Here is a 27,187-nt window from a genome sequence, read left to right on the forward strand (position 1 = left end):
CACATGTCTAATATTGGGAAGGAAACGTGTAAGTCTTGTGAATGGTTTATAAAGTGAGATTGGTAAGACCTGAGACACTGACTCCCCATGGCTCCCCGTCCCCCACAATGACACCCACCGTAGAAGGATCCAGGTCTGGGTTTCCCAAGGAAACAACCATCCAAGGAACCATTTGGCTGAGTCGCTAGACAGGCAGACAACAGCTGCAGAGGCTGAAGAGGCCCTGAGCTGAGCGTTGCCCTAAACTTGGCCTCAGTTCTGAGAACCAGCCGAAAGGGAAGGAGCAGATGGTTCTCAGAGGTTCTCACCCCAAATGCTGGCTCCATCCCTACAAGGAACAAGGCCACCTGCTTGGCCAGTGGGCTCACTACAGGGATGCGGCCGGGAGGGAACAGCCTGTTCCTTCTCAAACAACTACATCCTTCTCCCTTATCATTTCAAACAACCACATTGTTTAGTGACCCCCTAGGGACTCTGATACAGAGTAAATAAGACAGGTAACATCCCTGTCCTTGGGGGAGAGAGGCAACCAAAATATTAACTACAAAAACAAGACTCTTTCAGATGGCGCCAACTGCTCCCAATAAAAGGAACCAAAACAAACAGAATGATGTGACAGAGGGAGACAGCAGAGGAAGGGCTACTTCATTCAGGATGTCCTGGGGCGGCCTCACTGAGCAGGTGACATATGAGCTGAGACTTGAACTAGGAGAAGGAGCTCATCATGCAAGAATGGAGGGGTGGGGGACACAATGATGCAGGCCGGGGGCACAGTCAGGGCAAAGGTCCTGAGGCAGGAACAAGCTTAGGAAGGAAGAGAAAGGAGGCCAGGATGGCATGCAGTGAGGTGGTCACAGCCCCCGTGGGTGGGGACTGTGGTTTCTTGTGTCTACCCCAAGTGCGCTTAATCAAGGGCCCTGCAAACAGCAGGCACTCAATAAATTCTGCTGGATTCTTGGAAGTGCAGCTCTCCCAAAGCTCCCAGGAGATAGTGTCCTGTGTCTAGCAGGTGTTCAAACAACGGGAGAGCTGAGCTGCGAATTAGGCAGGGCAGAGGCACTGAGCGCTATTTCCTCAAATGCCCATAGGCAACAGGAAATTCTGCTAGGCCTGGGGTCAGTAAACACCCTGGGGGCTCCGGTGAAGGAGCCAAATGGGCAGGGGCTTGGAAAGCCTGGATTTGAGCCCTGGCTCCATTCCTGACCATTTGCACAGGTCACTTAACCTCTTTGAGCCTGGGGCTCCCCAGGGGCAGACATGCTATCCATTCTCCCCTCCTTCTACTTTTTCTTAGGAGCCACCAGTCTCAGTCTACATAGTCTAGGGAAGGACCCACACTGCTGCCTCTATGGGTGAGCACATGGCTCATGCCTCCCCAATCTGCATATTCCCTCCCCTGACCACTGTGATTGGCTCAGCAATAGGCACCTGACCTAATCAGAGCCAATGAAACCCAGTTCTGAGACTTAGTGGAACTTCTGCAAAAACAAGTGTTGTCATATCCCACCAAGGTTTCTGAGAAGACAGAAAGTGAGCCTGCAGCTGCTAGTGGCCGACACATCACTACAAACAGAAGCTGCCTGTGAGTGATGCCACACGGAAGAACACCAAGGCTAGAGATGGGGGAGATTCTCAATATCCTATTGGGTCCTGGATCCAGCCACACCTGTGGCCAGCCCTATTTCTCAGTTACATAAAGCCAAAACTTCCTTTTTTGGATTAAACCCATTTGAGTGGGTTTCTAACACATGCAAACAAAAATCCTGACTAACAGATCCCATTTGTAAATGGGATAAAAGCATTTTAATCTCAAATAACCTCCACGCTCTGGTTTTAAGAATAAATGAGTCTGCATACAGTGTACTTGGCCCATCATGCTCAATAAATGATGATCATTATTAGCTACTGTTAAAACCATAAAGGGAGGGGCACCTGGATGGCTCAGTCGGTTCAGCCTCTGACTTCAGCTCAGGTCATGATCTCACAGTTCGTGAGTTTAAGCCCCACGATGGGCTCTGCACTGACAGCTCAGAGCCTGCCTCGGACTTTGTGTCTCCCTCTGTCTCTCTCTGTCCCTCCCCTACTCATGCTCTCTCTCTCTCTCTCTCTCTCTCTCTCAAAAATAAATAAACATTAAAAAAAAATTTTTTTAAACAAAACAACAACACCACCAAAACCATGAAGGGAACCTGTGACTGGTACCACTGTTGCCCTGGTCTCCAGTCACTCTCTCCGGCTGCCTTGTGTGGGAAGGTGGCAGGTAGGGCTGTCACATACCTGCTTGGGGGGCTTGTGCCGATTATACTCCTCTCCCCAGAGCTTGGCCTCCATCTGTAGACGCACATCCTCGAAGTACACGTCCCTGTCCACAGACTCGATGTAGCGCTTTGCCACGTAGTTGGAGGCCCCCTTCCACTGCTGGGTGTGCAGGAAGTTGGAGAGCTTCTTCCTGGGAGGAAAGGCAGCAGAGGACCCACCTGGGCACCTGGGTTCACCAGGGACCCAGCCTGACTCACGGCACCCTTCAAAGAGCTGGGAAGGGGACCAAGGGACATTGTTAAAGGTCTCTTATCCCACATCTTTTGGCCTCCAAACACCAGAGCAGAGGTTAGTGGGGTATTCCATGTCCTCCCCGAGACCATCCCCATAGCCAGGCCCATCATGTGGTCCAAGGGAGAGCAGAGAGGCTTGGCCTATAAAAAGCAGAGGCCACTGTCTCAGTTTCTCAGCCAGAACTGTTGCATTGCCCCTGCTCTTAGGAGCCTGAGGGAATTCGGGCAGGGAGCCTGAGGGAATTCGGGCAGGGCCCCAAGAACCAGGCTGAGTCACTTACGTCCTGAAGCACTCCCTCATAGCTCCACGGCCAAAGGGCTGAAAGACACCACACAGAGGGTTATTAGTGCCCATGCCCCACCCAGAAGCAATCCTGAGTCAGGAAGAGATTTTCCCCTTGGACATCACCCACCAAATGAATGCCTGGACCTCATCTCAATCCTAAAATCCCTGGGCCCTCCCTCCTTCACCCCAGCACTAACGCCCAACAGAACTTTCAGCCTGGAGGCTTCGGGGGTGACAAGGCCACCCTCCTCCTACCCTCACTGAGGGGAATAACCCCCAGGGGGTGAAGACGTTATGCGGGAGACAATGCATGTTAAAGAATTTTTTGCAGCCCTGCTTTTCTGTTTTCTGTACCAGGAAAAGAGTGGAAACAACCTAAATGTCCATTAACAGTGTAATGGATAAACCCATCAGGTCTACCCTACTTGATGGAATACTACAGGCGACGAGAATGGATATATTCTATTGTTCTCTTCTACTATTCTATGAAACATAGAGCTGGCCAAAACATGTACGAACATCACAGATGAAATGCTGAGCAGAAGAAGCCACACTCAAAAGAATACACCCTGCGTGGCTCCATTTATAGGAAATACACAAATACGTGAAACGAATCCAGGGAGATAGGTTCGGGATTGGTGCTCACCGTTGGGGTAAAGGAGTAGTGACTGGGGTGCAGGTGGGCTTCAGGGGGCTGCTCGTTATGTGCTGTGTTCACTTTGTGAAACTCATCAAGCCATACCCTTTCCTGAGTGTGTAATACACTAAAAACAGTTTTGCAAAACCATCCTCCCCCTGACAATGGAGGAAGTGCTCTATTTTCTAGTCTATTCCTTTTTTTTTACCCACCCCCCCCAAAGGATGATTGCAAGCCACTTTTTACAGCTTAGGTTTAGGTGGTGGCCTGTAATTTCTGAAAACTGACATACACATCTACAGTCAACTGATTTTCGACAAGAGTGCCAAGGATCGTCTTTTGATATGTGATCAATATATAAAATGTCCAGAATAGGTTAATTCTACAGAGATGAGAGCAGATTAGTGGTTGCCCAGGGCTGGGGGAGCTGAAGAGATAGGGGGCTGGCTGCTGTTGGGTAAGCACAGGGTTTCTTTTAGAGATGGTGAAATGTTCTGGAATCGATCGTGGTGATGGCTGGATAACTCTGTGACTATATTATATAAACCACTGAACCATACACTTTAAAGTGGGTATGCAGCATAGTGTGTGAATTCTATCTCAGTAAAACTGTTATAAAAAATGAAATAAATACACAACAATATAAAGAATGCCCCAAAGTAAAAACAATTAAGTGAGTGTAAAGGGGAGGGAACAGGGACAGAAGTCCGCTCATGGAGAATCCCCATTCAGCCCTGTCGTCGCTGGGATGGGGACGGCTCACCTGAGATGCCATCTTGATCAGAACTTCATCTTGTAGCCACTCCCCAGTGACAGCATTGTACCTGCAGAGAGAGCCACCCCAGGGCACAGCGTCTGTCACATGATCCTATTACTGGTCTTGGGATCAAGACCACTTAACCCATAGGCCCAGCTGACCTCCTAGGTTGGGTCTGTGGACGCCCTCCTGCCCTCCCAGGCCCCCACACACTGGCCTCCTTCCCTTTTCTCTCCAATGTGTTGCTGGGCACTTTTTGTGCTGTGGGTGGGCTCGTTCCCCATCTGGCTCCCCTGCTGGACTGTAACTCCCCAAAGGCAGGTCCATGTCAATTTTCTTTACTGCAGGGCCTGGTGCAGGTGGAGCCTTAATAAATGCATGTTGGATGAACTGACAGAAAAAATAAATATCCTTGTTTTAGCCCGTCTACACAACAAATGGCGTGTTCCAGGACAGGAAGTGCCCTTGATCTTGACGACACCTGTGTGAGGCTCAGCCAGGTAGCTGGGCCTGTGTCCCGGTATAGGCAGGGGTGTGTGTGTGTGTGTGTGTGTGTGTGTTGGGGTGGGGGAGCTGCAGGAGGACACCCACGGCAGAGACAGAGAAGATTCTCGAACATTTTCATCTCTCCTTTTTCAGGAATCCTCTTTCCCGCAGCAAACCTGCCCCTGGGCCTGGCTGGGCCTCAAATAGATTTGCCTGGTAGAGAGCTCCTCAGCTCAGTAAACTCCTAAATTCTAAAACCTCCCCTTAGGGGTGAGGTGTTCTTAGCTCTAGCAGAGGCCTCCCTGGCCCACCCTTCATCAGGACAGACTCGGAGAGAACAGGCTTCTCAGAGCCTGAAACCTCCATGGGGAAAGACAAGCCTGGCAGGTAACCTCTCCTGGAGCTGGGGGAAGGGATGCTGGCTAGAGCTGCAACTTACTTGCAACCCGTCTGCGGTAAGTACCGTGCCCAATAAATAACGATTATTACTACTACTGTGTAGAGACCAAGGTAAAGGAAACAGTCTACTCTCACTTCCAAATAAGACTGAAGACTGAGGGTGCCAGGGTGGCTCAGTCGGTTAAGCATCTGAGTCTTGATTTCGGCTTTGATCATGAGCTCACAGCTCGTGAGTTCGAGCCCCGCATGAGGGGGCTGTGTTCGGTGAGGGGCAGGCTTGGGATTCTCTCTCCCTCTCTCTCTGCCCTTCCCTGGCTCATACTCTCTCTTTCTCTCTCTCAAAAATAGATAAGTAGACTTAAAAAAAAAAAAAAACAAAACACTGAAGCCTGAGAGGCACCCAGAAGTTGAAGGAGAGGGGAGATATGGGATGTCAGAAGGATCTCATTTGTCCTTCACAACCATTGACAGCATAAAGGTCACAGTTGCTCAAAGTTCACTGAGCATTCACTATCTGTGGGGCGTTTAAACAGATCTCTTCAATTAAACTCTGCAGCACCTCTGTGAGATTGGCACAATTATTGTGCCATTTTCCAGGTGGGGAAACTGAGGCTCAGAGAGGTGAGGAACTTGCCAGAGAGCCAGGATCAGACCCAGGTCAGTTTCAGCTGGAACCCTGCTCTTAACCGGCCTGAGTGAACAGGGAATCTGTCCCAATAAAGAGGTAGCCTGCACCAGTACTCTTGAAAAACCAGGAATAGAGGAGGAAGCCTTCCAGTTTACAAACTGCCCAGAGACTCCAGCCATCAATGCCTGAGCTCCCTCTGCCGGCAGTCACTTCAGTTAGGAAACAAACAGTGTGGCCTGGTCCCTGGTCCCCAAGGAGCTCTGGGACACACAGAGCCGACCCAGCATGTGCGGCCTGTGTTCCCAGGGGTTTCCCTGGGTCGCCTGGTGTCTTCAGCCTGGCGGCTATGTGTCACCAACCAGTCACCACTGGCCTTATAGGCAGGGAGGAACAGAGTCCATACCCTGCCCTACTAGGGTCCCCACAATGCTGACCTTGGCTGCCAGCACAGCCCCCAGTGCCTGACAGGAAGTGGGCCCCCAGGGGTGGGGAGGAAGGGCATGCCAGGCTCAGAGCCATCTCCTCACAGGGTGGGAGCAGGGACACGGTGCAGAAAGCCATAAAGGACTACGTTGTTTCTGCCTGTCTGTGTGGTATGTGATCTAGACATATCAGAATCAGAGCAAAGCTCCCTGGCACAAGACTGGTTCAGAGAAGGCCATATAACCAAAGCCAGGCCAATGGCATTCCATTATGGAACTTTTGTTTAAAAAAATTCACGAAAGGGGCGCCTGGGTGGCGCAGTCGGTTAAGCGTCCGACTTCAGCCAGGTCACGATCTCACGGTCCGTGAGTTCGAGCCCCGCGTCGGGCTCTGGACTGATGGCTCGGAGCCTGGAGCCTGTTTCCGATCCTGTGTCTCCCTCTCTCTCTGTGCCTCCCCCGTTCATGCTCTGTCTCTCTCTGTCCCAAAAATAAAATAAATGTTGAAAAAAAAAAAAATTCACGAAAGAAAAGATGCTCTTCTGTTGGGTAAAATGAAATGTGAGGCTCTCAGGGAATATCTGTTCCACTGATATAAGAAAGGCTATCTGAGGTCAAAGTGCAACGCATCCTTGGAGCATCTGGAACCAGCCATGCCCGAAGTCCACATGCATGAGCCAAACATCCCCTTCCATGCTTAATGCTGTGAATTCGGTTTCTGTCACCTACATTTGAAACAGTGTTCTGACTAACTGAAAGACACTGAACTGAGAGTCAGAAAGTTAGCTTATTAACTACCTAGGTGACCCTGGGCAAACCTCTATTTCCCCTGGGAAAATTATGGGAAGTCAGGGTGTTGGCTTAGAGGATTCAGACTGGAGGGGTCCACAGGGGTCACGGGATGGGGTGGGGTGGGGAGGCGGGCTCCAGGGCAGGTCCAGGGCCCTCTAATATTATGAACAAAATTAGACATATGTGTGCAACTTTCTGAGATGGCTGTCATCAGATTCTCAGTGTAGTCCCAAATGCTTGACATGATTCATATTCCAGGCTTTTTTATAAGTAAATACATATAGAGGACTTCAACCAATGCCTGCCACATGGATTCGATACATAAGGGCTACTGTTGTCATAGTTATCTGGTGGTAGTCTGTGGTTTTTGCTCTTTTCTTTCTTCTTGATACCCCCAGAAATAACTCTTCTCTCCCCCTGACTTTTCGAATAGGAAATCTATATGCTCATAGCTCTATTTTGTTAATCTTCCTGGGACCAAGTCATCAAAAAGCTGGCATGCTATTTCCATGCATTCTCCTTCCCTTTGGTGGCAACTGTAGGGACCACGTGGTGGGGCAGTGGAACCACAAGACGGGAGTCGCCTGGGTCCCTGAGCAGCCCCAGGGTCCCGGAGCTCTCACCCAGCTTTACTCAAGTGAGAAGTACACCTTTGCTGCATTGAGCCCCGGACATATTTGTTACAGCAGCATGTTCAGCCTTGCCTGATGAATACATACATTACAGGACCACACTGAAGAGGAGATGAGATAATGCACAGCACCATAAGCACGCATAAATGCTCAAATATTGGCAGATACTATCATTATGTCCTTCTCCTTGACCTCCAAGGGTATGTAGGCCTCAGTGATTATGAGCAGAAGCAGGACCCATACCCCCAAGGACTCCTTGAGGCCTGGGGCCACAGAACACACCCAGACGAGCTGCCAACCTGTGACGTGTGGCACATTCTGTGGCAATATCCTCCAGGTGGAACTCGGCCCAGGGGTCAGGCATGTGCTTGGCCTTCTCAATTGCATGCTTCCAAGCTTCCTGCAAAAGGCAAAGGGAAGTGTTAGACCAGGGCCTTCTGGGGCAGGGCTGTCTAGCCACCTCCCACCCTATGATTTCCTCGGTGTCTCCCACCTCTGGGGAGGCGGACAGCATCAGTGACAGAGAAGTACTCCCAGCTATCATCCTTTGGGAACCAAGTTCCCAAAAGACCCTATTTTTTCTCAAGCGGGCATGGCCTTCCGGTGGGCAGAAGTGACATCTTTTTTTTTTTTTTTAATTAAGTTTATTTATTTTGAGAGAGAAAGAGAGAGAGAGAGAGAGAGAGAGAGAGAGAGAGAGAGAGAGAGAGAGAGAATCCTAAGCAGGCACAGATTCCAACACAGGGCTCAATCTCATGAACCATGAGATCATGACCTGAGCTGAAATCAAGAGTCGGATACTTAACCAACCGAGCCACCCAGGCACATGAGAAGTAACATATCTTAACCATGAAACCAAAGAAGAAACACAATACACAGAGGAAAACACACACTGCTTCACCTGCAACCAAAAAGTTGAAAATAAAAATAAGACACCAATCCCCTTCTCCCCCCTTGTTCGGACTGGCAAGCATTTTAATGGCTGCTAATAATTAGTGCGGGCCAGTATGTAGGGGAAACAGGTGCCCTCACAAACGGTTAATGGTCTAAACGTCTTCTTAAGGCAACCTGGCAATGTACTGAGATGAAAAAATATGAATTCCTTTATTCTGACCCAGAAATTTTACATCGAGAAATGTGTCCTAGAGAAATACAAACACAAACCTGCAAACGTATATATACAAAGCGTCGCTGTGTGCAAAACCAAATCCAACCCAAATGTCCATCCGTGGGGACTGGTTAAATGTATTTTGGTTTTATCCACTTAAAATGCTCAACAGCCCTTCCAAGTGACTGCACTTACCTACTGGTGGGAATCGTGGACCCTATCAGGGCCAACGCCACCTTTTTATAAATACTGTATAAATCATAAGTATGCCCCATTTTACCACCCTAAATGAAAATCATAGACAACATAACCTTCCCAAACTCAGAATATCTCCAACCATGCCAAAGATATGTTGCCTTTATGTAAACACTGTGCTAAGTTCTGGGCTCAGAACAGATTCCCATGAGACATTCCAAGGTCCTGGGGATGCAGGAAAATTCATTGCACAGAACTGTTCTGCCCATTTCAAACTTTTACCATCCATGCCCTCCACCTTTTCAATGCCTTAGTGCCCCTGAATCATTGTGGGGACCAAAAATGTCCCCCCAAACTTTTAAAACCTGTCGAGAAACAGGGCTTTTGGGTACTCACTGGGAAGGATGATATTATGGAGATAAGGCTGATTCTCAACAGTATCATGACACAACCCTGTTTTTTATTTTTTTAATTAAAAAAAAACCATTTACTTATTTTTTGAGAGAGAGAGAGAGAGAGAGAGAGAAAGAGAGAAAGAGTGCAAGTGGGGGAGGGGCAGAGAGAGAGGGTCACACAGAATCCAAAGCAGGTTCCAGGCTCTGAGTTGTCAGCACAGAGCCTGACATGGGGTTCAAACCCACGAACTGTGAGATCATGACCTGTGCCAAAGTCAGACACTTAACCAACTGAGCCACCCAGGCACCCCTTGTTTTTTGTTTTAAAAACCTCATTTTATGGGCACCTGGCTGGCTCAGTCAGTACAGCATGAGAGTCTTGATCTCAGGGGTTGTCGGTTTGAGCCCCACACTGGGTGTAGAGATTACTTTAAAAAATAATAGTAAAAAGCTCATTTTATTGCTTTTATAATCCCAAGGTGGAATCCTTTCCTGTCTCTTCCAAACACTCCTCCACCCACACTGGGTAGCAATCCCTTCTCCCTCTTTCTCTGAAGAAACTGAAGCTCTGCCCTGCAGCCTCATTACGAATCGGTGAGACCAAAACTCCTTCCCAGGCCAGAGGCCTGAGCCACAGGGAGGGTGCTGGATGGTGGCCTGAACACTGGGTGTGGAACAGCAACTCTAGATTTCCTCACCTATCGTCAGTACCCCTCAGCCACTAGGACCAGCTCAGCATCCCATGGACTCAGGCCCAAACAGGACAACACCCCAAGCATGGCCCCGGCCTGAGCCTCACGGCTGGGATCCTGCTCTGAGGAGAAAGGCGCACACACACACACACACACACACACACACACACACACACACACACACGGGCTGAACAGGCCAGGGCTCCCTCTCTGCAAAGTCCAAAAATCAAGGCCAGAATTTCTTTCTTCCAATTTGGAAGCTAACTCATGCTTAACAAAAATGCTTAGAAAACAGAGAAGACAAAATTCAAATCTACCACATGTCGCCCACCCAGAGCAACGATCGTCAATGCTTCAGATGTGTTCCTTTCCAGATCCTTCCCATGCATGTTTTGTAAGACTGGAATCACACTGTAAATACAATTTACAGCCTTTCAGGAGAGTGGGCCAATGAGACATGGTACTTTCTCTAGTGATCTGGATTATCTTCTGGATTCCAAATGTCTGATCTGCTTACTGTAAAAAACCGCAGGGACTACAGAATGTGAAGTAGAAAGTGGAAGTTCTTTCTGACCTGTTGCTCTGAAAACCACAGTTGACAGCTGATGTAGACAGTCTGCAAGTTTGTTCTGACGCATTTGTTAACACATGAATTTAGCATCGGGTCAGGGCCTCCTGTTCCGTTCTGCACCTTACTTTTCTCCACTTACCACAGGGCCTTGGATGTCTTTCCATGCCATTTGTACAGGCAGGCTCGGTTGACCCCATTTCCCTTCTATAGTTCTAAGACATATAATGTATAAATGTACCTTAAGATATCTCTCCAACCTCAGTGGATGGATATTCGTAATATTTGTATTCTCTCCAATAATTCCAGGACAGACAGTCCTGAAGTGAACACCCTCGCATCTAAATCTTTATGCGATTGTGCAAGATCTCGGTAGGACATATTTCTTGCAAGTGTAATTGCTGGACCACATTTAAAACGTACAAGTTTGGAGTTCTCCTCCAAAAAGTTCCTCCAAAATCATACTCCAAGAGGCTGAGGACACATCACTTACATTTAAAAACTTTTTTTTCATGTTTATTTTTTTCTGAGGCAGATGGTAAAAGACAGAGTGTGAGCAGGGGAGGGGCAGAGAGAGACACACACACACACATAGACTCCGAAGCAGGCTCCAGGCTCTGAGCTGTCAGCACAGAGCCTGATGCAGGGCTGGAACTGATGAACCGCAAGATCATGACCTGAGCCAAAGTCCGACGCCCAACCAACTAAGCCACCCAGGCGCCCCCTGCACGTCACTTACATTTTTAAACACAAACGTGACATCATGAATTTACAAGTTAGCTGTAACAGCTGCCTAAGTAATCCATTGTATGGGTTTGTCATTATTGACTTAACCATTCACCTGTGGATCTCTGCTGTCAGACTTTGAGCTTGTTACTATTCTTCCCTGTTATAAATAACCCAGCAGCAGACATGTTTGTAATTAAAACAGTTCCTGAATCTCTGTACTTAACAAAAAAGTGCCACTGTCCCTCTCATATTCCAGCTGCTGTGAATGGAAGAGATAGACTCTGACCCCTGCCTGTCAAGGAAGCTATAGTGTTCTGAGCCTGTCTGGACAAGTGCCCCATTCCCTACCTGTGACACATGCCTCTCCAACTGCGCCTCTCTTAACTGGTGACTCAAATGCTCCCCCAATTCCCCATTCAATGAGGAGTATCAACAGAAGCTATCTCCTGGGGGCACCTTGGTGGCTCAGTCGGTTTAAGCGTCCGACTTTGGCACTTTGGCTCAGGTCAATGATGTTGTGGTTTGTGAGTTCGAGCCCCACATTGGGCTCTGCACTGATGGCTCGGAGCTGCTTTACATCCTCTGTCTCCCTCTCTCTCTGTCCCTCCCCCCGCTCTCAAAAATAAATAAGAATTTAAAAAAATTTCCTCCTGGTTAGAGGCTATGGCTCCAACTGAAAAAATAGTCTAGAAAAAAAGTATTTCAGAATTTGAGGGCACGTTATTTCACAGGATCAAAACGACCTTTTTTTCCAAACCCAGAAAAGAATCACGCCATACCTTGTTGGCAACAGATGGGTTTAGTGCAACTTTTCTTTAAAAGCACAATATAAAAGGTCTTGTACTAAGATCTGTTCCCTGGACTCTGGTTCCTACCCATGGCTGACTAACTGGGGGAACCTCCATTTCCTTGTTTACAAAAGACAATGAAGAATGTTTTGACTCCTAGTGGCCAACTTTTTTCCTGGGGTAGACACATTCTCTTCAGAAATAGCAAGTGGCAGGGCGCCTGGGTGGCTCAGTCAGCTGGGCAACCAACTTCACTCAGATCGTGATCTCACAGATCGTGAGTTCGAGCCCCGCATCGGGCTGTGTGCTGACAGCTCAGAGCCTGGAGCCTGCTTCAGATTCTGTCTCTCCCTCTCTCTCTGCCCCTCCCCCACGCACTTTCTATCTCTCTCCTTCAAGAGTAAATAAACATTAAAAAACATTTTTTTTAATTAAAAAAAAAAAGAAATAGCAAGTGGCTCACTGGGGCACCTGGGTGGCTCAGTTGGTTAAGCCTCCGACTCTTGGTTTCGGCTCAGGTCATGATCTCATGGTTCATGCGTTCAAGCCCCACATCAGGCTCTCTTCTGTTAGCACAGAGCCCACTTCAGATCCTCTGTTCCCCTCTCCTGCTGCCCCTCCCCCACGCGTACACAGGCACACTCTCTCTTTCAAAAAAATAAATCTTAAAAAAAAGAAAAGAAATAGGGGCTCACTGAGGTTGTAATGCTCATTACAGTTCAACAGCCCTGTAATGAGCTGCAAATCACCGGTGTACTATTTTATCCATCAGGCTAAGAAAAACAGGTGTTTATGGATGCCTGAGGAATGGGTACTCTCAGGCACTGAGGGGGTGGAAGCAGGTACTGCCACCTTTGAGAGGCATCTGCCAGTACCTTCACTGACTTGTGACCCAGCCATGCGGATCACCTACTCTGGTGTGCACAGGTGAGTAACCTAAAGATGGGTCCGTGCTTATAATGCTATATAACGCTCAGGCATTGCCGACAACCTGCCTGTCCACAGGGGGATGATTCCATGCACCTGGCAGACTAGTATGCAGCCATTAGGAAGATCAAGGTATTGGGATTGGCTGGCTCAGTCAGAAAAGCATGCAACTCTTGATCTCAGGGGTCGTGGGTTCAAGCTCCATGTTGGGTATAGGAATTACTAGAAAAAAATAATAAACTTAAAAAAAACAGATTAAGGGGGCGCCTGGGTGGCTCAGTCGGTTGAGCGGCCGACTTCGGCTCAGGTCATGATCTCACGGTCCGTGAGGTCGAGCCCCGCGTCGGGCTCTGTGCTGACAGCTCAGAGCCTGGAGCCTGTTTAGGATTCTGTGTCTCCCTCTCTCTCTGACCCTCCCCCGTTCATGCTCTCTCTCTGTCTCAAAAATAAATAAATGTTAAAAAAAAAAACAAAACCAAAAACAAAAAACAGATTAAGATATTGAATGGACAAACTCTACGACTTATTGTTTAGAAGGTAAAAAGCAAGTTGCTGAATAATGCAAGCAGTATGACACCATTTACTGGTGGAGGAAACCCACAAATCAGCACTATGGATATTTTTTTTAAGTTTATTTACTTATTTTGAGAGAGGGAGTGTGTGTGCAGAGGTGCAGAGAGATGGGGAGAGAGAGAATGTCAAGCAGGCTCAGCACTGTCAGCATAGGGCTCCATCCCATGAACCGTGAGATCATGATCTGAGCCAAAATCAAGAGTCAGACGCTTAACCAACTGAGCCAACAAGGCTCCCCAGCATTATGGATTTCTAAGGATGTGTGTGTCTGTACATATACACATAAGTGTATCTTTACATATAAGTGCATAAAAGAGGTCTGAAAATTGTTTTCTACCAAAATGATAAAAAACGGTTATCTCTGGGGGATAGGTTTACCTATGTTGTTTGCATTTTTTTACTACGAGAATATTAACATATTGAATACCCTTCAGGTATTGCACTTACAAGTCAAAGTTAACAAAGATCACTGGGTTAGGTGATTCTTAAGGCCCTGCCAACTCTAGCATTCTCTAGTTCTAAAGATCCGAAAACAATAAAATTAAAATAAAATAAAATAATAAAATAAAATAAAATAAAATAAAATAAAATAAAATAAAAGATCCGAATTCAGTTGTTGGTGCATGATCTTACACAGAATGGGCAGGCCAAGGGGATTTCCTAAAAAGGAAAATATAACCCTGCCTAGAGATCAGAAAAAACTTTGGTTCCTCAAAGACTGAGAGTACAAAATAAAAATAAATATAATCATAATAAAAGTAACAAACAACAACAACAAATTTCCTGGAATGTGCCAGGAGTGGGGCTGGGGTATGTGTTTGCAATTTCTTTGGCACATAGGATGTTATTACTGTTGGTCCTGTTTTTATATTGCTATTCTTATTATCACCCAACACAGCAATCAAGGCCTCTGGATCTTACACGAGGAAGCATCTTGAAGCTGCCTAAATCCTCCCTGAAACATCAACTGTTTTTCCCCAAGTGGACATTATAAAATGTCTTTTCCCATGTCCCTTTCTGTAGACTCCAAGAACTGTCTGTAGCTCTGTGTCAGCCTGACTCGCCCCTCCTGGTTGACAGTAAAGGGTTAAGCTACACCCAAGGACATATAAAAGAAGCAGGAAGAATTGGGGAAGTTTTCTTGCTTACTAGGGAAGAGGCCACTTCGCTAGGGAAGTGTTATGTGCCTGTCCCACTCTGAACCACATGCATTTAGAGGTTTCATGCAATTTCCGTGGATCTCAGCACTGGCTATGGCAGCAAAAAACTGGAAACCGTCTAAGTATCCCACAGGAGGAAATGTTTAAAGGAACTGGGGCACATCCAGGCTGCCATGGAGCCGTTAAGAAAAAAAGATGAACTAGATCCACATTTACTAATATGGAAAGATATGCACCATCTCTTGTTTGCCAAGAAAAACTGGTTTCTGAAGACATAGATACATAATGCAATAAAAGTCCCTATTTATTTAGTCAAGTCTATATTTATAGTGAAATGCAGAAAAGACTAAAATACACACTAAGACCTTAACAGCAATTATATCTACACTTTCGCTGTTTTCTGCAAGGAACATGGATTACTTCCATAAGGAATCACACAAGTAACTGCCAAAGAAACATAGCTAAAAGTCCTAAACAAATCTCTCTGTCAAAAGGAATAGTTGCAGCTGGTCTCCCCCGACCAGTCGGATTCAGAGCCAGGGTTAGAGAAGAAAGGATGGGAAGGATGGAAATAATAATCAGCAATGCAGTAACATCCCCGAGGGTGGCATAATGCCCTTGCCCCCTGGAAGCTACCTTCCCAGACAGAATTCCAGCCTGCACCTCATGGCAGTCTTGTGAAGGGCAGCCAGGCAGGTAGGACAGTTCCCTAGTCTACTGGAGAAAAGCCCAAGGCTCCAAGAGCAAGGAGGTAACTTGCCTATAGACCTGCAGTAGCCAGGAACCGGCAGACCCCAAACTCAGACCAAGCCCGTCAAACCCCAAGTTCCTTGCTCTTTTGTAAAAAGGAGAGCCAAACATAGAGTACGACCATGTGACCCAGCAATTCACTCCCAGGAGAAATGAACATGCATCCACACAGCAATTCATGTAGCATTATTTGCAAAAGCCAAAAGGGAGAAACCACCCCAAGGCACGTCAACAGATGAACAAATAAAATGTGGTATGTCCATGCACTGGGTAGTATTCGGCAATAAAAAAAATGAGCACTGACACATGCTTCTACATGCATGAATCTTGAAAACACTGCAATGAGAAGCCAGACACAAGAGACCCCATGTCACAGAATCCTATTTATATGAAAGGTCCAGAAAAGGCAAATCCATAGAGACTGAAAGCAGATTAGTGGTTGCAGGGGTTGGGTGGGATGGGGATGCTTGCGGGTTATGGCTGAGAGATAGATGCGGGGTTTCTTTTCAGGACTAATGAAAACAGGCTAAAATTGATTGTGGTGATGTGGACGCAAAATTGAATAACTATACTTAAAGCTGCTGAATTGGACATTTTCAATGGTTAAACTGTATGTTATATGAACTATATTTCAATGAAGCTGCTAAAAACATAAAGTAAAATTGAAGAAGGGAGACCCTGTACCCCAGCACATTTCCATAAAGGATTTGAGCATTTTATATGTGTATATATATATACATATGTATATGTATATATATATACATATGTATATATATACATATACATATATATATGTATATATATATACATATGTATATATATACATATACATATATATATGTATATATATATACATATGTATATGTATATATATATTTAATGTTTATTTATTTTCAGAGAGAGAGAGAGCACACAAGCAGGGAGGGGGCAGAGAGAGAGAGAGAGAGAGAGAGAGAGAATCCCAAGCAGGCTCTACACTGCCAGTGCAGAGCCCAATGCGGGGCTCGAACCCATCAACCATGAGATCATGACCTGAGCTGAAACCAAGAGTCAGACACTTAGCTGACTGAGTCACCCAGGCGCCCTGGATTTGAGCATTTTAGCCCATGCACAGACTTCAGAAAGAGGAGTCCCTGTGGTCAGGCTTGAATCTCCTCAGCCTCATCCTGTTTTTCAGACAGCAGGTCACTGGGTGGCCTCCTGCCCACTGCCATTGTCACCCTCTTTTTCCTTCATCTGCCTAGCAGGCCCTCATCTTGCTAGAAGTCCAAAGCTTTGTGGACACCGGATGCCTAACCTTCCCTGTCTGATTCTGCATTCTCAAAGCAGTGGGCAGAGCCCCAAAATGTTCATCACCTCTGGGTGTGCACAGAGCTTCCTGTGGTCACTAGTCAGGGACAGAAGCCCAAAGCTGCCAGGGTGGGGCTTCCTGGGGCTCAGATGGACAGGGATGCCTCTCTTCCCAGTGAGTCATCAAAGGCTGGCATGTCCGTCTCATTCTGGGGTAATCGCTGCCTCTGACCAAGCTGTTAGAGCCACCCTTGGTGGGCTGAAAAGATGTGTAATCACCAAAGTCCACCAACAAGGGCGTGGGAAGCAGATGTGCCCATACAGCGTGGGGACAGACATTGGTGCAGACTCTTTGAAGGACAGCCGCCAATTTTCAGCTGTGTTCTTAAACATCCACCTCTGGGGATTTATCTGGCAGGTGCACCCTGCTTGGGCACAAGGACATATGCACAAAGATGTTTAAGGAAGAGATGTTTGTAGTAGCAGAAGACTGGAAACGACCTTCCAGTCCATCCATGAGGGACTGACTCAGTATATTATGGGGCTTCCAGACATGATATTCAGCCATTACAAAACAACAAAATAAGCTGCACCATGCTGCCATCACGACAAGCATCAAGTGATTAAGATCTCAGAGCCTCAGGGGCGCCTAGGTGCCTCAGTCGGCTGAATGTCCGACTTAGGCTCAAGTCATGATCTCGCAGTTCATGAGTTCGAGTCCCACGTCGGGCTCTGTGCTGACAGCTCAGAGCCTGGAGCCTGCTTCAGATTCTGTGTTTCCCTCTCTCTCTACCCCTCCCCTGCTCATGCTCTGTCTCTCCCTCTCTCTCAAAAATAAATAAATATAAAAAAAATTTTTTTTAATAAAAAAAAAAGATCTCAGAGCCTCAAGTTTACTGTCTGCAAAACGCCCATCCTTACAGAACTGCCGTGTAGATTAAATGAATAAAGAGTGCAGGGCAGTGCCTGCCCAGCCCAGAGTGGCTGTTATACAAGTACTAGCTGATGCCAGCTCATACGTGCCAATGTGGGAAGACAGCCACAGGAGCACAAAACAGGTCTGCAGGCAGCTAACAATTCCATAAAAAACGGGGGGGAGGGCCATATACATATAGATGTGTATATAGGCAAGGAACATTTCTGGAAGGACATCCCTAAGGGAAGCAGGTCTGAGGTGGGAGGCTGACTTTTCACTATTCCACTGATACAGTGTGAATTCTCTTTACCTTGTATACATATTATTTACATATTATAAAATATATGCATTTTATAGTAATTATTTTTTTAGTTTACTTATTTATTCCGAGACAGAGAGCACGAGTGGGGGAAGGGCTGAAAGAGAGGAAGAGAGAGAAAGAATCCCAAATCGATGTGTGGCTCAAAATCACAAACTATGAGATCATGACCTGAGCCGATGTCTGACGCTCAACCTACTGAGCCACCCAGCACTGCTGAAATATATGCATTTTAAAGTTTGCTTAACTATACATACAAGGAGATTTATTACAGCACTGTTTGTAAGCAAAAAAAAAGAGCGGGGGGGGGGTGCGGATAATGAAAGTGTCCCCAAGAGGCGGAGTGGCTAAATAAATCCATGAACATCATGTGATGGAACATAATTCACTTAAAAAAAAAAAAAAAAGAGGTGATCTATATGTGCTGATATAGACTGATCCCCAAGATACTCCCAGACCAGGAGAACAATTTCTTAAAATCAAATTTCCCACTTTATTAAAAAATTAAAAACACATATGCTTATTCTAGAAAGGGGAGAAATGACAGAGCAGTAGAAAGGAAATACAATCACTCCTAGTATCCAAAGGCAATCCCGGCTGGTGTGTTGATATACTTCCTTCCACACTTTTGTTCTGTGTGTGTATGTGTGTGCATGCACGTGCAAGTGTGTTTTAACAAAGCTGTAACTGTACTGTATATTCTGCTATTTAAATTTAACTCTAGAGCAGAAGCACTTTCCCATGTTATAGTAAACTCTATAAATATCCTTGCTTGGCTGCCTGATATTCTATCAACAGGGTGGCCCCCTTAAAGATTCCACCACCACCCCCCACACCCCCCCCCCCACACACCCCTCCGGGGAACTAGGCAGAAGGCAGTGACAGAACTGGACTGTTCACAATACATGCCCGGTACCTGCCAGGGTGGTGCCTCTCTGGAGGAACTCCAGGTGGCCATTTTGGTTGAACAAGCCAGGTTGCCATGTCAACAGTAAACAAAAACACATTAGCTTTGAGGAGCGCCAGCACGAGTGAAGTTTGGAAAACTGAGCTGCTGTCCCCCTCTGAAGCTGCCACAGACCACAGGAACACCACAGAGCCTGCTTTCAGTTACCTAGGACGGTGGGCAACGAAGGGGCACAGTCTTGTCCATAAATGGTCATTCTACCAAGTATAGGGAATGGGAAGTGCAATGAGACACAGTCCCTAGCCTTGGAGGCAGCAGCTGACTCAGAGGATAACAGACACACACAGAGGTTTCCTATGATCCCCAGGGAATGCACAAGAGATAGCCAGGGCAGGGTGTCTTAAACCACACATCCTGAGGGAGCCAGGACAATCATTTTAACAGACCGGATCAACCATCAGTTTAAAGAGGTTTCAGGCTGAGGCATGAAAAGGGAAGCCTATTCCAGGAGCAGGCAGAAGTGTGGGGTGAACAGAGCCCAGAAGGGTCCCTGGGGACCACAAGCACTCCCATCCTCGGTGAGGATTTTGAACTATGCCTCGTAGAAGTTTTACGGAGGGGCTATTTATTACTTTGTTTGTTTGAGGGAGGGGAGGTGATCTGGATGTTTTGCTTTATTTTTCTTCTAAAAACACCTTCTTCTGCACACAAGTAATACATAGGTGTGGTTTAAACATTCCAAGTGTTTGGGGCGCCTGTGTGGCTCAGTCGGTTAAGTTTCTGACTCTTGATTTTGGCTCAGGTAATGATCTTACAGCTCGTGGGTTCAAGCCCCGCATCGGGCTCTGTGCTGACAGCGCGGAGCCTGTTGGGGATTCTCTCTCTCTCCCGACTCTCTGCCCCTCCCCCTTGTGCTTGCTTGCTCTCTCTCTCTCTCTCTCAAAAATAAATAAACATTAAAAAAAAAGTCCCAAATGTTTAAAAATATATATAACATAAAGTCTCCCATAGTGGCATCCTCTCCCCCAGAGAGAATCACCGTTAACCGTTGGGTGCAAATTCTTCCAGCAGTTTTTGTGATGCAAATACTAAGATGTGTGTATAGTTTTTTGGATAAATGTGAGATTGTATTATATTTCAGCTTGCTTTTTTACGTAGCAGTGTATAAAAATAAAAATAGCTAACATTTTTTGTGCTAATTATAGACCCATTACTATCCCTCTGCTTTTCATGGATTTTCCCTCCAAATATATATATACACATCTTGGCACAGTTTTCAAATCAAATTACATATAAACATCACCTTTGTTTTTTTTTTAATTTTTTTTAACGTTTATTTATTTTTGAGACAGAGAGAGACAGAGCATGAATGGGGGAGGGTCAGAGAGAGGGAGACACAGAATCCGAAACAGGCTCCAGGCTCCGAGCTGTCAGCACAGAGCCCGACGCGGGGCTTGAACTCACGGACCGTGAGATGATGACCTGAGCCGAAGTCGGCTGCTCAACCAACTGAGTCACCCAGGCTCCCCAACATCATCTTTGTTTTAATGTAAATACACTATTCTCTTAGGACCATGGTTTATCATTTAAATAAGCCCCTCTTGATAGACCTCTGAGCTATGTCCATTTTTTCTTTATTACAAACAATACTGCAACATCTTTGAATATGCAAACTTGAACACTTGTACAAATACTTCTATACTTTTTTTTTTTAATTTTTTTATTGTTTGAGAGAGAGAGGCAGACAGAGACAGTGCAAGTGGGGGAAGGGCAGAGAGAGAATCCCAAGCAGGCTCCGAATGGTCAGTGCAGAGCCTGAAGCGGGGCTCAAACTCATGAAACTGAAATCATGACCTGAGCCAAAACCAAGAGTCAGATGCTTCTCTGACTGAGCTACCCAGGCGTCCCTCTTCTATACTGGTTCTAAACTGAAGTGGGTACCCTCCCGTATGGGCTTTGCAGACACATAATGGGAAACATTTTGGATTGTTGTAAGGAACAGGGGGGAAATGCAGCTCTTGGTGGGCAGGGGTCAGACCTGCTGAATAACCTATAATAGAATGGACAGTCCCACCCAACAAAGAATTGTCCTTCCCCCAAAGCCAACAGTACCCCAGTGGGAACACTTTGGCTGAGGAAGAGTCTCCAGAGATCGAATTGCCATCTGAGGTATATTTTTTATTTTAAGGACTATTGTCAAGTGGCCCACAGGGGTTGATGTTTTACATAAATACTGTCCTTTATCAAGAGGGCACCCACAGTGAAGTCAGTTGAGTAGTCTCCCACCCGTCCCCCCTGCCCAATTCTGAAGCAAGTACTTACTGTGTGCAGAGCGTGGCCCCAGGTACTGGGGATGAGTGATAAACGCCACAGTGCCCTGCCCCCATGAGGCTCACATCCTAAAGCCACGGACAGACAGACAAACCTCCCGTCTGCGCTTCCTTTATAAAGGCTTTACCATACTACATTTTGTGGTCAGGGACTGGCCGTCTGTGTCTGAGGCCTTTCAGTTCCTGGGCCCTCTCAGTGTCTTCCCAAAAGCCTCAACTGGGCTCATGGGGTCAGCTGCCAGGTCTGCCCCCCAAGGAAGCCACCAGGATCCTCCTTCCCTGAGGCAGTCCCCTCTTGTGCGACACCCTCCCCACCCCTCAATCCCATGCACTGGACAGAAATGACTGAGTCAGAGAGAGAGAATGCCTGACCCAGGCTGGGCCAAACAGATATTTGCCGCTTGCAATTGGGACGGAGAAGGTCAAGTCTGTCTTTGCACATGGCTCCATCTGTAATGAGGGGACACTGGGGCCATAGGGGTCTATCTTCCCACTGTCTAGAATGAGGCAGAGAAGAATAAAGGATAGGGAAAGAGAGACAGGGAGAGACAGTCATGCTATCTCCTGGTTCCTAGACCTGTGCCCTGAGAGACCAGATATTACTTCTCTCCCTGGGTCCCCAGAAATACTCCTGGACTGTTATAATGGATACCCTTCCTCCCTTCAGCTGGCATGAGCTGGTTTCTGATTCACAAGCCCTGAGCCCTGCAGCCCCCGCTGGTTCCCAGATTCCCTCACATGTGGTACAGGATTCCTCAGGGATCTGTGTTTCCTCAAGCCTCCGTGACCCACAGTGAACAGACAGGAGTGCCAGACTGCTCTCCTGCCCTCCCTGTGCTGCCCTCCATGGGGCTGGGTGTGAGTTTCAGAGGCTGGCTCAGTATGGGAAAAGCAGGGCAAGCCTCAGTCCGACCCCTCGGGGGCCCCCAACCTCAGAGGAGACCCACAGGGCTATTTCTGGAGCTGCCTGTCCCACAGAGACTTAAGCCAGAACTCTGGCCCCGATAGGAAAAAAAAATCCAACTGTCCAAGAACTAGAATTATTATTATTTTTTTTTAAGAGAGCATGAGCAGGGGGAGAGGGGCAGAGGGAGAAAGAATCTTAAGCAGGCTCCATGCTCAGTACAGAGCCTGAGGCGGGGCTCAATCCCATGACCCTGGGATCATGACATGAGCCAAAATCAAGAGTCAGTTTGTTCAGCTGACTGAGCCACCCAGGAACCCCTAGAATCATTAATTTTCTAAAAACAGATTAATTTTGAAGTTACAGAAGAATGACTCCAATTCTAAATCCCAAAGTGGTAATTTGCATTTTGCTTATGGTACTAACAGATACCTTCTGTTGGTGGGCATTAAATTAAATCAGGATAAATTTAAAATTTTGGGGGGGCGCCTGACTGGCTCAGCTGGGAGAGCATGTGACTCTTGATCGTGGGGTCATGAGTTTGAAATTTTTTTTTAACGTTTATTCGTTTCTGAAAGACAGAGAGAGACAGAGCCCGAGCAGGGGAGGGGCAGAGAGAGAGGGAGACACAGAATCTGAAGCAGGCTCCAGGCCCTGAGCTGTCGGCACAGAGACTGATATGGGGCTCAAACCCACAAACCACGAGATCATGACCTCAGCCGAAGTGGGACAATATACCGACTGAGCCATCCAGGCACCCCTCTGGGTCATGAGTTTGAGCCCCACATTGGGCATAGAGATTACTAACTAATAAAATGAAATTTTTTTCACCACCAGTTATTATACAAAAGCCCGATGATGTTCATCTTTCCCCTACCCCTTTAGACCAGCTTTGCCCTGGCATGAAGACAAATCCTGAACAAAGTAAGTACGCTTTTCCTCAATCCAGAAGGTTGCCTAACCCCAAGCATGGTTTTTTAAAAAATTTTTTATTAAGAGCTTTATTTTAATTCCAGTATAGTTAACATACAGTGTTATATTAAGGCAGTGGCATTTTTTTTACTACAACCAACATGAAGAACTACATTTTACATCAGGTCCCTGGACCCACATACACACACATCAGGGATGAAATGCAAATATTTACATGATTAGAGCCTGGCCGACAACAACCAACTGGGTCACCACTTCTACACATGTGAACGTGTGTGAGCATAGGTAGCAAAAAATAAGATCTTTACAATTTTCACTGGTCTCCAGGATGTCCTGGTCTATTCTGTTCTGTTGCAATTTTTTAAAAGTTGGTCAAGGTTTTCGTGACCCAGCAGTGGGTCAGAAGCAGCTATTTGAAAAACACCTCTCTAGGGGCACCTGGGTGGCTCAGTCGGTTGAGCGTCTGACTTTAGCTCAGGTCATGATCTCATGGTTCGTGAGTTCGAGCCCCGCGTCAGGCTCTGTGCTGACGGCTCAGAGACTGGAGCCTGCTTCGGAGTCTGTGTCTCCCTCTCTCTCTGCCCCTCCCCCACTCATATTCTGTCTCTCTCAAAAATAAATAAACATTAAAAAAATTTTTTTTTTTTTTTTTTTTTTTTAGAAAAACACCTCTAAAGTAATGAGACTTGTTTTAAGCCAACAAAAACCTCCCAGCTTAACAGGCATATCTGCCAATCTCCAGGGCTCAGAGTGCTGCCCAGGGGATGGAAACACAGAGACGACCCCAATCAGTGACCCCACTTCCCCATCCCTTGCGGCAGGGGGGCCGGGGTGGAGTGGGCGGTCCACTCACCTTAAAGTGGAAGGAGCTTGCAGGGGACCCACTGGAGCCATACTGCTCGCTCTTCGTTAGGTTGCTGTAGTAGTTATTAACTTTGGAATTGACATTCTGGTGTGACCTAGGGTCATCAGTGATGGGGCAGATGAAGTAACTTTCCTCATCGTCGCTGTCTGCCTCGGAATCACCGTCGTGACCAGCCCGGGGGGTCTGGCCGCCATCAACACCTTCCAGGCGAAAAATGAGGTCTTCGTCTGCCATCTTCCTGGGATGCCCGTGTTACCCAAGGGGTGGGCGGTACAGCCAGAGTTATAGTGTAAATGCAGCAGTGTGGGTCCTGCAAAGGGAAGCAAGACAATGGGTGCCCGGGTCCAGGGAGTCAGAACTCGCTGTGCACCTTACTGCGAATGCCCCTGGTGACAAAGAGCTGGCACCCTCCGAGTGAAAACTACAGCTATCTTTTGGGGAGGCACCTGGCAGGCGGCATCTAAGAACATTTTTAATGTACAAACCCGTCGACCCAGTAATTCCACTTCGAAGAACTCTGTGTTTGAAATAAGGCAGGGAAAATAAATGCTTCCTAAGCAACTAGAGCAATCGTTTTAGAACATAAAGTAGATTAAATCATTCCTCTGCTTAACACCCTCCGGGAGCTTCTCTCCCCATTATTAATAAAATGTAAATGGCTGGGGCGCCTGGGTGGCTCAGTCAGCTGAACGTCTGACTATGGCTCAGGTCATGATCTCATGGTTTGTGAGTTCGAGCCCCGCGTCCGGCTCTGTGCTGACAGCTCAGAGCCTGGAGCCTGCTTCGGATTCTGTGTCTCCCTCTCTCTCTGCCCCTCCCCTGCTCACGCTCTGTCTCTCCCTCTCTAAACAAACAAACAAACAAACAAACAAACAAACAAACATTTTTTAAAAATTGAAAAAAAACATAAACGGCTTTTAAGACTACAAGGCCAGCCTTAGTCTGGCCCCTGCCCACTTATCCTCTGGCCTTGGCAGCTTTCCAAGGCCCACTGGCTTGCTTTCTGTTTGGTGAACACGGGGAGCCCATTTCTACCCCAGGGCCTTTGTACTTGCTATTCCCTGTGCCTGGAACAATCTTCCCAACCTTCCAACAGTGGGTTCTTTCTCATCAGTTGGATCCTAGCTCAATAGTCGCCTCTCTAGAGAAATATTCTCCAGCCCCTCAATTCAAAGAACTCCTCTCATATACATATCCAGTTACTCCTTAGCACATCTGCTTTATTCTCATCACAGAGATATTCCCAAGCTGAAACCTCCTTTACTTTTTTACTGTCTGTATCCCCAGTGCCTCAAAGAGTACCTGGCAGAGAGTGGGCACTCAATACACGCCCCCAGAATGGTTGTGTGCCCTAAACAATGTTCTCTTTAGCATAATCAGTAACAGCAAAAAAATGGTAACAGCCCACAATGTCCACCAGTGGAAGCATGTCAAATTAATTAGAGTTTTCTATACCATGAACTTCTGTGTGACTGTTAGAAGAAAGGGGAAACTCTAGATACATGCAGACATGCAAAAACAATAAAAAAAAAAAAAGTTCAGCAAGATTGTAGGATACAAAAATCAATAGTATTTCTACACATTAGGAATGAAAAATCCAAAAATGAAATTAAGAAAACAAGCTCACCTATTAAGGACTTCAAAAAGAATACTTGGGAATAAATTTAATAAAAGAAGTACATGACTCATACACTGAGAAACACAACATGTTGAAAGAAATTAAAGACCTAAAAAAATGGGAAGATATTCTGTGTTCACAGATCAGAGGATGATTTAATATTGCTAAGATGCCCATACTCCCCAAATTGATCTATAGACTCAATCCGATCACAATCAAAATCCTAGTGGCTTCTTTGAAGAAATTAACAAATGGGTCCTAAAGTTCACATGGAAATTCAAGGGTCCCAAAATAGCCAAAACAGTCTTGAGAAAAGAGGAACAAAGTTGAAGGAGTCACACTTCCTGAGTTCAAAACTTGCTACAGTAGCTGCGGTAATCAAGACAGTTGGTATTGGTGTAAAGATAGACACAGATCAATGGAATAGATTTGAGAGTCCGGAAATGAGCGCTCACATTTAGAACCATTGATTTTGACAAGGGAGCCAAGACCATTCAATGCGGAAAGAATAATCTTTTCAACAAACGGCGCTGGGACATGTGAATATATGTGGCAAAAGAATGAAATTGACCCCCTTCCTTACACCCATCATAGGAAATAACTAAAAATAGATCAAAGACTTAAATATAAAAGCTAAGACATTACTTAACCCTTAGAAAATAATATGGGAGAAAATCTTGTGATGTGGGTTAGGCAAAGCCTTCTTAGATATGACACCAACAGCACGAGCAACAAAAGAACAGATAAATTAGGCACCAGCAATACTAAACATTTGTGGGACGCCTGGGTGGCTCAGTCAGTTGAGTGTCCAACTCTTGATTTTGGCTCAGGTTATGATCTCACAGTTCGTGAGATCGAGCCACGCGTCGGGCTCTGCCCTGAGAGTATGGAGCCTGCTTGGGATTCTCTCTCCATCTCTCTCTGCTCTTCTCCCACATTCTCTTTCTCTCAAAATAAATATTATACAACTGAACAATAAAATAACAAATAACCCAAATAAAAAATGGGCAAAGGGCTTGAATGAATTTTAACAGACATTACCCTAAACAAGATATACTCGTGACCAATAAGCCCGTGAAAGATGCTCAACATCATTAGCCATTAGGGAAATGCAAGTCAAAGCCGCCCACTAGGAGGGATCAGTTTTTTAAAACCCAATAAATAACAAATGTTGGCAAGGGTACGGAGAAATTGAAACTCTCATACACTGTTGGTAGGAATGTAAAATGGTGCAACCACTTTGGAAAATAGTCTGACAGTTCCTCAAAAAGTTAACCACAGAATTACCATATGATCCAGGAATTCCACTTCTGGGTACACGTCCAAGGGAAATGAAAACATTCACATAAAAACTTGTACACATATGTTCATAGAAGCGTTATCTGTAATAGCCAAATGGGGAAACAAACCCAAATGCCCATCAGCTAATGAATGGATAAACAAAATGTGGTGTATCCATACAATGGAATGCTATAATAGTCACAAAAAGGAAGGACTGACACAGGGTGAACCTTAAAAGCATCATGCTAAGTGAGAGAATCTAACCACAAAAGACCATGTATTGAATGAATCCACTTACACGAAATACCCAGAGAAGGCAAATCTATACAGATGGAAAGTACATGAGTG

At 46.3% G+C, this 27,187-nt stretch overlaps 1 protein-coding gene and 1 long non-coding RNA gene across 4 annotated transcripts in view; one reads left to right on the forward strand and one right to left on the reverse strand.

Moving 5' to 3' along the window:
• The window catches only part of EEF2K (eukaryotic elongation factor 2 kinase), a 48,283-nt gene extending 24,109 nt beyond the window's left edge, over positions 1–24,174 (reverse strand). The window contains exons 1-5 of the mRNA XM_007084102.3: positions 23,929–24,174; positions 7,891–7,991; positions 4,239–4,299; positions 2,834–2,871; positions 2,278–2,449 (exon numbers count right to left, since the gene is read on the reverse strand). Of these exons, the coding sequence (XP_007084164.1) occupies positions 2,278–2,449; positions 2,834–2,871; positions 4,239–4,299; positions 7,891–7,991; positions 23,929–24,174 (618 nt within the window). The remainder of the gene's footprint in view (positions 1–2,277; positions 2,450–2,833; positions 2,872–4,238; positions 4,300–7,890; positions 7,992–23,928) is intronic.
• LOC122234579 lies at positions 19,028–24,124 on the forward strand. Of its 3 annotated transcripts, none has more exons than XR_006212415.1 (3): positions 19,028–19,123; positions 22,980–23,066; positions 24,039–24,124. It is a non-coding gene; the product is annotated as an uncharacterized LOC122234579 (long non-coding RNA). The 3 variants fall into 3 exon arrangements; XR_006212414.1 differs by having other exon boundaries at positions 23,028–23,066; XR_006212416.1 differs by lacking the exon at positions 19,028–19,123 and adding an exon at positions 19,131–19,486 and having other exon boundaries at positions 23,028–23,066.
• Positions 24,175–27,187: the final 3,013 nt, after the last annotated feature.

This window comes from Panthera tigris, chromosome E3 (genome assembly GCF_018350195.1).
Source record: "Panthera tigris isolate Pti1 chromosome E3, P.tigris_Pti1_mat1.1, whole genome shotgun sequence".
Lineage (NCBI taxonomy): Eukaryota > Metazoa > Chordata > Mammalia > Carnivora > Felidae > Panthera > Panthera tigris.